General features: G+C 37.0%; 1 protein-coding gene and 1 long non-coding RNA gene across 3 annotated transcripts in view; both read right to left on the reverse strand.

Annotated features, from left to right (window-relative positions):
- Window positions 1-1,362: 1,362 nt before the first annotated feature.
- On the reverse strand, window positions 1,363-5,283 carry LOC144969101 (uncharacterized). Its single transcript, XR_013644725.1, has 2 exons — window positions 5,139-5,283; window positions 1,363-1,455 (listed from the first exon to the last, which is right to left on the reverse strand). It is a non-coding gene; the product is annotated as an uncharacterized LOC144969101 (long non-coding RNA).
- A 1,146-nt stretch (window positions 5,284-6,429) lies between these two features.
- The window catches only part of LOC144969072 (uncharacterized), a 16,041-nt gene continuing 10,078 nt past the window's right edge, over window positions 6,430-12,392 (reverse strand). For both annotated transcript variants that reach the window (XM_078908094.1, XM_078908085.1), the window contains exons 4-5: window positions 12,365-12,392; window positions 6,430-6,570 (exon numbers count right to left, since the gene is read on the reverse strand). The exon at window positions 12,365-12,392 is cut by the window's right edge and continues 103 nt beyond it. In XM_078908094.1, coding sequence (XP_078764220.1) covers window positions 6,452-6,570; window positions 12,365-12,392 — 147 coding nt within the window. In that variant the 3' untranslated portion in view covers window positions 6,430-6,451. The remainder of the gene's footprint in view (window positions 6,571-12,364) is intronic.

Raw genomic sequence — 12,392 nt, forward strand, 5'->3', positions numbered from 1 at the left:
ACTGTGTGTTGCTTTTTGTTTGAGTATTTTATGAAGTCTTGACTTCATTTTAACTGGTTGATTGAGGATGTCTTTGTCGTCAGCACTGATAGGCCTATTGTTTTATTACTAAGTGTGGAACATGTAGATAATGAATGTTAGACACGCCTGTGATTTTGTTGATAATGTCATGAGAAATTAAATATGCTTGTCCAGGAAAAAAGGTCACCGCATGTGCCTGGTATGTACCCGTTGAATACCGAGAATGTTCACAAAACGCATGAGCACATTGAAAGAGGAAGTTTTCTTGATGTCGTAACACATCCCCCCTTACAGTTCGATTTAGAGCTATAAATGACTTTTTCCTTTAAAAAAAAAAAGATTTAAGATACTCCTCAATGGGGCAAATTTTGCCAGTAATGTTGAGGTGCAGGCGGAGGTGATTCCATGGTGTCAAAATTTGCCACGCAAATTCCATGGTGTCGAAATTTGCCACGCAAATTCCATGGTGTCGAAATTTGCCACCCAAATTCCTCTTCGACGCGATGCAATAACTGGTGCATCATTTGTGGCTCTTTGTGAATGGCTGCCTCTATTCTCATCCCCCCCCCCCCCCCCCCCCGGCCGATTGGATTACCGAAAAAAACGTCGCCGGCTTTTTGCGATTTGGATTTGATTGATTTTTTTTTTAATTGTGAAACTTGTGACAAGAAACTTAACAAATTACTGCATTACAACCTTTGGATTAAACATACAACAATTGTGGACTACTATTATGAAGACTAGCATCCTAGACTAGGGGATGAGAATAGTCACTTCGTTGTGAATTGGAACGGTGGCTATGCACAACTCTAAAATGTGACCCTTCGCCTCAGAACGGTATTAAGTCGGGATGGTTAAGATGTTAAAAATTGAATTTATAGCCAGAAATATCAGACTTGTGTTGAGTTTTGTATGTTTCATTGAGGAGAATGGATACCATATTTTACGGTGCTAATGCCAACAATTTATTATTTTGACCAGTTTAACATTAAATTCGGCTTTTAGGCATCTGGTTCGTTCCGACATAATACCGTTTTGAGACGGTGGGTCACAAATGATAAACCAAAAGGATATAAACTAAGCTTTGTTTTCACACCTTTGTTAATTTTGTGTCTATTAAAATTTTGAAAATACAAAATCCGCATCAAGACTTTTCAGTCTACACTTGTAATTTTTTTCCTTCCCATACACATTTTAAAGTAAAAAAGTAGAACTCTAAATTACTCGATTCTAGTACGTATTAAAAAATTTTAAAGCATTTAAAAAAAATTAATTATATTAAGCATCTACAAAATCATCAAATGTATGTATAGAACGAAGAAAACCAAGAAAAAGGCGATCTATGGTACACAATACAACATTTATTTCTTTATTCTTTTAACCACATACATCGTCTCCAACTTTGGTCTCCTTCAAATTGGATTGTCCAAACTTCTGAGGATATAAAAAAGTTTGAAAATATAAAGAAATAGAATAACGCTGCTATCATCAAATTTTTCATCATTTCATTATAATCGTTGAAGTAAATATCTTCATCATCATCATTATCATCATCATCATCATCATCATCATCATCATCATCATCATCATCATCATCATCATCATCATCATCATCATCGTCATAAATATAATCAAGATGTCAATTGTTTTGCCACTCCATTTAACAATAAATCCAAAACAAAATAAAATAAAATAATACAAAACAAAACAAAAACAAAACGAAATATCAACAACAAACACCCCCCCCCCCCCCCCCAAACACACAAAACAACAACAAAAGAGCAATTCAAAACAAAAGCAACCAAAAAACAAAAACAAAAAAAAAAACAAAAAAAAAAAACAACAACCAAAAAAAACAAACAAAAAAAAAAACAGACCAAAACAAACAAACAAAAAAGAACAACAAAAAACAAAAAACAAACAAAATCATAAATAAAAGCTGAGATGTTCAAGTGGATAACGTGAATTACGCTGCCATCCACCCAGGCACCCGAGTTTGAGCCCCATCAATTTCTGCATCGCCATTTTCAGGATTTTCCCTAAAACTTCACACCCAACTTACACAAAAATAGATTTTTTATCACTCAGACACAATAGCAGTAAGTTATTGCGATTCATAATTTCTTTAGCAAAACAAGCTCCACAACACACTGTTCATTTTCTTTAAATGTTATGATGTACAAAAGAAATTTCAATAAGAAAAATGCTGGTTGTATCGTAACGTATGTGCCGATTTTCCTATAGTTTGTAACGAAAGTGTTAAAATCCAGGGTATCAAGGGTCTCAAATTCTTTGTTGAATATTGCTACGATTTGCTATTCTATTGATGAGGGTCCATGCGTGCCATATGCTAAATATCAATCTGTTGGTGTGGGCATCGGGTTCTGCTAGACCACCTGGACAGGATATCTTTTAATATCGCTTTTAAGACCTTTTAAAAAGGAATGAATAATTTCAAATCTGCCCTAAGTCCGATTTTTGTTTTCTTTATATAAATTTCAACATATAAAAAAAAAACAACAAAAAAACAAAACAAAAAAAACTTGAGCTTTTATATAGTGCAATAGCCATTAAACGTGCTTGAAGCGCTTCACAATAACCGATTCTTGTAATGTATCCATTTTTGTTATTTTCTTAGCCTCTGTACCATATAGGTCCACATGTTGGTGAAATTCTGAAATGATCTAAAAGCGTTGCGAGCGCTATAATTTAAAAACAGGCATAAGCCTCTGAAAATTCGAGTTAAACATCCTATAATCCTAGCTAACCCACATTGTTGTAACCCCCCCCCCCCCCCCAACCCCTCCTGGCCAATGTATTGCATATTTTCTCTCTTCTTCATTTAAAAACAAGACATCGGATCGGGTAGCTTGTTTACAATTGGACGTGAATTTGTTTGACAGGGATACAGTTCCGGGTTCCGATTCAATGTTCGATGAATCGCTTTACCGCAAGGGTCTTGCGGACAGCGAGTTGTTCCGGTGTCCCGCCACAGATCTAACTCATAACAACGGTTCTCTTTTCGACTCTGGAACCCTTTTCGAGGAGTGAGAATTGGATTCAATAGTCTGATGTCACGTCACCCGGCAACGACGGCCATGTCGGTTCTAAACAAAGAAAATCATTACTTTTTATTCTTCATGCTGGCTAGAACTTTTCATATGCCTTGTGATCAGAATGTGTAAAAGTCAAAACATGATCAAATTTATGTATTTTTTCCCTCTGGATACGCTTTTATGCTCGCCGGAGAAATATTTCATACGGGCGTCAGCCATTTTTCCGTTAGTTTAGAGCCAGTGTTACTAAATTACCATGCGTCATTAGGAAGGAAGTGACGTTACGACTGTTGAAGAGTATTGCTGGGACCCTGAAAGTGAAAGTGAGTTGGAACGTGATTTCTACTCCACGCACCACAAGACAGCATAATATGACGACGAGAGTGTTACGCGTGATTCAGTATGACAAAAGCGGGTAGTTGCTGTAACGTGATTGTAGTTAGTAGTGGTGGTAGTGGTGAGATGAGGGAGTAAGTGAGAGGGCTGAACTTGGCAAAGACCCCAGGAACTAAAGAAAGGTAGTAAGAACGCTGTAGTCCTCCAAATAATCGGTCCCTGGTTCTCAGTTTAGGAACCGTGAGACCAGTTCATGGGACAAGTATTTTCTATAAACTTTGTACAGGCAATGCTTTGAGCATTTAAAGTAGCCATTACCGGTTTGAGTAATTTAGTGAATAGAACAACACCATATAAAAGAACGGTATACTTGAATAGATTTTTCTTACAGTAATACTTTTAAAAATGTCTTGGTGCTCTTACTTGATAGGAACACTGTTTCCTTTAAATCCCCCGATGCCATTAAACAATTCCAGTTAATCAATTTGTAAAGTGAGTGGTGAGGTCAATAGCAACTTGCAATGTATCCATTTTGAAATGCTGATTGCTAACCGTCTTTTAAAAATATTTCAAGTTTAAAATTATACTTATTTTATCTTCCTTCTAGGGTTTATTGAAGATAGGAGATATCATTTCAGTATCTGAATTTTTACTTTCTTTGATGATTCCTTTGATGATCAAAAATATATTTTATTGTCTATCACACTTGATTTTGATTTTTCAAATGTATGATAATAAATTCGTAGGCATTATCATGTGCGTTACTTTTAGTCATTTAAAAAATATAATATGATCAACCATTTTAATATGAATTCCAGTGTAAAAATAATATCAATGATATTACACGTTCTTTAAATATTCCAAAGTTGTTAGGCAAGTTGTGAAGAGCCTAGTACTAAAAGTACTTAGGTCACAGAAAGTTAGTTTTTGGAAAAATAGAGACTGAAAGGATTTGGCTATTTCGAGTATACAAAAAATAAAATTGTAGTATTGAGATAGGGAACTTAGATTGTGTTTATCATCAACAAAATTGGTGGCTGAACCGAGGTGAGTATGTCTTTAGTTTATCACTGATTAGTTAAAAATCGTGAAAATGTGACTTAAGTACTTTTAGTGCTAGAGTTTTTAATTAAACAGATGTATAGTTAATCTTAAAAGTAGACGTTTATGCATTTTGCGACGTAATGTGCACCATTTGCAGAACCACTAATAAACTACAAACTTAATTACGCCAATGGATACCAATTTTGTTCGAATCTATTCTCCCGTAGAATGTAACACAAAACATCATTACGTAAATAGGCTTATGTTTAAGTCAGATTTTATCACACGTGCAGGGGAAAGTCAAAGGAATTTGCATTGGACAGCGTGGCTCAGCGGTATGGTCTTTGCTTCGTACCCAAAACGTATCGAGTTCGACTACCCGCCGCGTTGTAGGGCCTTGAGCAAGTCACCTAGCCTTAGCTCACTTTGCGGCGCTGCACTGCGGCTGACGCCTGGTATTTCCAGTCTTCCCTTGGAATAGATCCTAAGCAAAAATTTCCCCTTAGGGATGAATAAAGGGAATTTTTATTTTTTTTTATTATTGTGATGAAACTTCTGTTTGATAATTTTATAATTAAAATTAAAAATGTATACCCATACAAAAATCACGACATCAGATTTGGCAGTTTTGGTGGTATAGTCATTGAACACGTGTCTAGGAATGGCCTGTGGTAATTTTACCTTGTATCTGTTTAATTTTTAGGACAATGGTACTCGATTTTGGCCACATCCGTATTGGCGCTATAGATGAATGTAGATGGAAATCCAGTTCTTAGGCATGTTTGTCGTAACGTATCTAAGGCATTTCTTCACCTGATCACCGAATCTGAAAAATAAATGAAAAGCTTAATAATATTATTTGAATGATTAAAGGCACACTGATCTGATATAACACACAGTTCTAATCTTTTTGATAAAATGCCCCATTGTAGCATTAAATCGGGATGAACTTGAAGCTGAAAATTAAATCCTACAATTTGAATGAAATGCATTCGTCATGACGAGTCAACTTAAACTTCATATTACTACTACGACAACTGCTTCTACCACTACTACTACTACTACTACTACTACTACTACTACTACTACTACTACTACTACTACTACTACTACTACTACTACTACTACTACTACTACTACTACTACTACTACTACTAACTACTACTACTACTATACTATACTAATATATAATAAATAATAATAAATAATAATAATAATAATATATATATATTATTATATATTATTATTATTATTATTATTATTATTATTATTATTATTATTATATTATTATTATTATTATTATTATTATTATTATTATTATTATTATTATTACAACTACTACTATTAATACTACTACAACTGCTGCTGCAACTTCTACTACTACTACTACTACATACTACTACACTACTACACTACTACTACTACTACTACTACTACTACTACTACTACTACTACTACTACTACTACTACTACTACTACTACTACTACTACTACCACCACCATTATCATTATTGTTATTATTATTATTATTATTATTATTATTATTATTATTATTATTATTATTATTATTATTATTACTATTATTATCATTATTATTATTATTATTATTATTATTATTATTATTATTATTATTTATTATTATTATTATCATTATCATCATCATCATCATCATCATCATCATCATCATTCATCATCATATTATTATTAATATTATTATTATTATTATTATTATTATTATTATTATATTATTTATTATTATTATTATTATTATTATTATTATTATTATTATTATTATTGTTGTTGTTGTTGTTGTTATTATTTGCTAAACAAATATAAAAGACTTGACACAGCCCACCTCCCCCAACACACACACACACAAAGAGACACACACACATACATTCACACACACACATACACACACCTCCCATACAAAAATAATGAAAGAAAGCACAGATGAAGGAGTTGCGGCAAGAAAGATAGTGCGGTATGTTCTCTTACCTGTCAAACTCCTTGCAGTCTCCGGTGAAATAATAATATTTTCCGTCATATGTTAAGAGATCCTTTGTACATTTGTAGACTTCATATTCATAACAGGTATCATCGCTCAGCTTACCTAAAAATGAAAAAAGGTACAGAAATGTAAAATTCTTTGAGTTTGATTGCACTTTGTGAAAATGGCTGTGAATGGATTCCAATTAAGAAGTTGTTTTACTTGTAGATCTTTACTTTGTTACCTTTTGTCACTCCAAGGTGTTCAGAACTGCATGTTATCGCTTATCGGTCGGCAAGAACACCCATTCGGACCCATTCGGACCCAATCAGACCTAACCGGATCCAATCGGACACAATCGGGTCCTAAGTTTGATATGAAGCTAATCTCGTCCAGTTGCGATGCTTTTTTTCTTCCGGCTATTGATTGATATTAATCAGTAGACTAACAAATTAAATCGAAGGATTTGTGCCACTCCCTTATTCTGTTTTGAAAAAAAAGCTGGTTGTTTACAATCAATAGAATGAAGGAAGTTGACATCACTCTGCTCTTTGATATAGTTTTTCAACAGTTAAGTATGTAATTAGTTTTCACTAAATTCACTCGGTCAGACTATAAACGTTAAATTATGTTACTGGTAATTTTATGTGAACTCGTCAGTATTTCACTTCACGCATACCATCGATGGTGATACCCTCAAAACTAACTGTAAATTTCATTCATAGAGAGAAAAACGGAGTGAATTCACTCACTTTGTTTCTCTCTCCTTATTGACTCACATAGGCACAGTCACAAAGTGAGTGATTGGAATACAGTCAACAAAACTGCGCTCTCCGTCTACAACCTATGGGCCAAACTCTGACCACGCCAGATCAAGTTTCAACAGATCAAACAAAGGATGTGAACACAATTTAGCATTTTTTATTATAAATACGCTTCAACAGTCATGACGTCACGTCCCTTGTAATGACGCATGGTAACTTAGTAACTGGCTCTAAACTATCGGAACAATGGCGGACGCCCTTAGGAAATCTTTCTCTGATGAGCATAAAAGTGTATCCAGAGGGGAAAAATATTATAAATCTCATGTTTTGACTTTAACACATTCTGATCACAAGACATATGAAAAGTTCTAGCCAGCATGAAGAATAAAAAGTACCGATTTTCTTTGTTTAGAACCACGATGGCCGCCGTTGCTGGGCGACGTGACATCAGACTATTGAATCCAATTCCGATCAGCTCGGACGACCAACTCATCAGGACGCACATGTCATGCATTCCGCTCAGGTTACTTGACAACACAGAGCAACATGACAATGAAAAGAGAAGAAAAGATGTCTGGCAGATCAGATGCATGATGTCAATGCACAGTAAGTTTGTGAGGGACATCTATCTTAAAGCTACAGGATGTCTATATCACCCTCTGTCATCCTCTACATACAAGAACAGAACTCCGACATGAAGCGGATCAGTTGCACAGGAAGAACTGTTCTTGGTGTAGACAAGACATTTAATCTAGGGGGGATACATGTCATTCCAATGGTATTCAAGTACCTCGCTTTAGAAAGACAAAGTTCCATAGAACCCGTTAGTTTCGTCGGGCCTATAGATAGTTCGAAGATGACGTCACTCAGGCCTTTGTTATTGTTTTTGCCATCCGCGTTTGTGAGTTGTTCTCACTAAACTGTATTAACCAGACTATAAAAGATCATGGTTACACAGAGTTTGTGTGTAGGTCCGTTATACTTCCGGATGGCAATGTTGTGAACTCCTTGGCCCAGCGCATTTTATCTATATTTGTGCATGGGAGTTTAAACTTTGAACCATTTCATCAGTTCCGTGTTAAATTGCTGGGCAAATAGCAATGACGCAAATTAAATGGTAATTCGTTCTGACGATGAAAAAGCCCATATCAACAGTCCGATTTGCTTTTCTAGAAAAGCCTCAAGCAGAACAGTGCGTCAATTTCGAGACGAGGTTGGATTGGGCACCACGCACCAGGAACAGGCAACGTCTCGTTGATGCTACTTTTAGCCCTGATGGACAAATTGCATCCAGGGATGAACTGGGATGGGAGGAAAAACAACACTTTCTGCTCTCAAGGATAGTGTCCGGAAAAAGACATGAGGTATTTCTTCAAAGTCACAGACCAGATCCTCCATCGTGTCAATGAGCTAAAATGGAAAGGCTTTCTACAAACAAAAACTGGATAAATAATAACGCTGAATCAACAAACCATAATATATTAAAGCAAATTGTGTCATTGAGGCCACAATCACTGGCTGCCCTTGTGGAGAAATACCACAGCTTTATAATAAAAATAATAATAAAATAATAATAATAATAATAATAATAATAATAATAATAATAATAATAATAATATAATAATAATAATAATAATAATAATAATAATAATAATAATAATAATAATAATAATAATAAAATAATAATAATAATAATAATAATAATAATAATAATAATAATAATAATAATAATAATAATAATAATAATGCAATATTTGAGTCCATCTATTTATATGTTATAGTGATATTTGTATTGATACTCTATTTTGTATTCAGTAATAAATTGTTCTCTCTCATATTCCACTAACCGCTTCAGGGTTGAGTGATTCACTAGTAATTATTATTTTGGTGCCCGATCTAAAACACACCATTGGCGACGAGGATTTTCACCTTCATCTTGCGATCCTGCCAATCGGAGCGTTTCGTTACGTCAGTCGAAAGGTCAACACATCACGGACTGAATCCTGCCAGCCGAGAAAACCGGAGGAGTGCCTTTTCTGCATGCAGCGTGTCAGTACGTGGTAAGACGCCCTCTTCGTGGACGGACGCACCATTACGTGGTTAGAAGCCTTCCCGCTACAGATCACGGTCACTGAGTTCAACTGTTACGTCACGGAGGTCTTCATACAACCCTTGAAAGAGGAGCTACGTAGCGTTAGCTCTCCTCTTTTTAGGATACAACCAAACACCCAGAAGAATGGTCTTCCCCAAGGATCAGTGCTGGCTCCAACACTTTTCAACATATATACAAATGATCAGCCTGAGTTCCCAAATATCCGCCGATTCATATATGCTGATGACCTATGTCTCGCAACACAGGATGTGTCCTTCCAACCAATCGAGAGCAGACTGACAAATGCCCTAGACACCCTTACAAAGAACTACACTAAAAACTCGCTGAACGCCAACCCAGGGAAAACACAAGTGTGTGCATTTCACCTCAACAACCACCAAGCCCACAAAAAACTTAACATCAAGTGGAATGGCCAGACATTAGAGTACAACTACCACCCAGTGTACCTCGGAGTGACGCTTGATCGGACTCTGTCCTTCAGAGAACACGTGAGGAAGACCAAGGCAAAAGTGTCCACGCGTAATGCCCTCCTTGGAAAGCTGGCAAACATGAACTGGGGAACTGACCCTAAAACTCTAAGGACCACAGCATTGGCCCTCAGCTACTCAACTGCGGAGTACTGCTCAGCTGTATGGGCCCGATCATGCCATGCCTCCAAGCTAGACCCCGAGCTCAACAACGCCTGCCGGATCATAACGGGCCAGCTGAGAGCAACCACCATTACCACTGGTCTACCGTGCAGCAGGAATAGCCCCACCACACATCCGGAGGGAAACTCATGCCCAAATACAAAAATACAAACAGGAAATGGACCAGAGACACCCCCTTCATGACCACAATTGCCCCAAAAGCAGGCTCAAATCAAGGAAAAGCTTCCTCACAGTAGAGAGCCTTCACCCAGACCACTCAGCATTCTTCCGCCTGGACAAATGGGTAGAATGGGACAAGACAGCAAACGATGCCCTCCAGCCCCCAACAGAAAAGCTCCCAGCAGGCACAGACCTCAAGAGAAAAGAATGGGTGGCGTTGAACAGAGCTAGAGCAAAGGTGGGAAACACCGCCACCAACCTCTTTAAATGGAAAATCTCACCGGGCACTGAATGCCCATGCGGTCACCCCAGACAGACCATGGACCACATCCTGTCTGAATGCTCGCTGGGACCTCACTGCACCAATGCTGACCTGAGGGAATGCAACCAGACTGCCCGGGACTGGCTGACTCACTGGCGCGACAAGATATGATGATGACCAAGCACTCAGACGTTTGGGTGAGTAATTATAGACTAGTTATAATATTTCGTCAATAATTTACTACCCTCACGTCACACTTCATACCCTTGTACAAAATATAGTCGTGTCAGCACTACTGTCATCATGTCAAATAAAAGAGATCATCAACCCGTTACAACAACAGATTGAGCAACATCACAAACAAATGCAGCATCATAATGAGCAAATGCTGCAACAACAAGAGCAAATGAGACAACTCGTTGAACAACAAGAAAACCAGATGGAAATATTTATGAAACTTATGACTGGTAGTAATGCATGTTTACCGAAGCCAACAGAGATTCCGAGCTTTGTCGCATTCGACTCTGCCACTGAGATATGGAGAGACTACTGGCAACGTTTTAATACATTTTTAATTGCTCATTCCGTTCCCGGTGAGACGAAAGCGGGCGTTTTCCTTGTCAACAAAGCACCGGTTGTTTACAAAATACTGAACTAACATGGCGAACCAAAAACACCAACTAAGACGATTATTGCACTCAGTCTTGCAGACATTGAAAAACACGTGATGGAGCAGTACCACCCTCGACTATTCGTTGTCAGAGAACGTTATAGATTTTGGACAGGACTCCAGAGGAAATCAGGTGTAATTATTCAAGAATTGGCACCTAGAATTCGCCAGAACGATATTGCCTGCGATTTCCCATTCATTGAAAATTCCCTGCATACGTGCCGGTTTCATGTGCGCAGTCAACAATACAGCTACTCTTGAAGCGCTATTCAAACACAAGGAGGACGAGCTTTCGTTTAACAAAGCCATCGAGATCGTCACGGAGATAGAAGATGCCTCAAGAGTGGCTAACGAAACTGCATTATCTATTCAACCTGAGGTCCATAAAATTGGCCTCAGAGAAAACAGCCTCCGTAATTCAGCAAGGCAGTCAAAACAAACACGAACAAAACGTTCGAATGAAAGAAAGACAGTGCCGACAATGGTGTCTGACAATAAACACCAGAACTGCTCTTGCTCAATATGCGACGGACGCTGCAACAGACAGAACTACAAATTTAGTAAAAAGCCCTTAGTCGCTTCTGCCAGAAAACCTGAAGCAGCACAAGTTCACCAATTACCGTACTGTCGTAGGCTATTCCTTGTTAACCTTGTTTTGGAAGTTCAGTTGTTAATGATAATCGTTGTTATACCCCCCCCCCACTGTCATTAGGTGAATCAGCTTTATTGTGTCTCCAAATTCTTAGAAATAAATACAAATGGGTATGCAGTATGGCATCCATTGTAGAGCGCCTCTCTTGCGGCGTTGGAGCCTTAGCAGTCGGGTCCCAGGTTCATCTATCACGCCGCTAAAGTTTTTATTTTATATTGGCTTGTGGCACTTCTCTACTCATTTCTTTGCGTGGTACAGAATAAATACAACTTAGAGGAGCCTTAGAAGTAACATATTCTATAAAATAAGCAACTAAATGATATGCAAAAAATTCAGTGAATTATTCTTTTCCATATTAATCTTTGAGGCAAGATAGGGACGTTCTGGTGACAACAGATTAAAATATTCTAATACAATACTGTCATAAATTTTTAAATTCCATCTGGACTGCTCGCGTCAATTTATATAGTCCTAAATGAATATGTCATTGAAACATAAACGCTCAAATTGTAAAGATATTTGAGGATACCACAACTGCAAGCAGCTGATCAGATTATTAATATTACATGTATTTGCATACATAACACGTATTTAGGCTTCTTTGATACTGTACTAATATAATTTATAATATGAAAAGTATACACTACCGTTACAACGATCCTGATAAAACCTATA

This window comes from Berghia stephanieae, chromosome 1 (genome assembly GCF_034508935.2).
Source record: "Berghia stephanieae isolate SIO BIC M18660-M18661 chromosome 1, UCSD_Bste_1.3, whole genome shotgun sequence".
Taxonomy (NCBI): domain Eukaryota; kingdom Metazoa; phylum Mollusca; class Gastropoda; order Nudibranchia; family Aeolidiidae; genus Berghia; species Berghia stephanieae.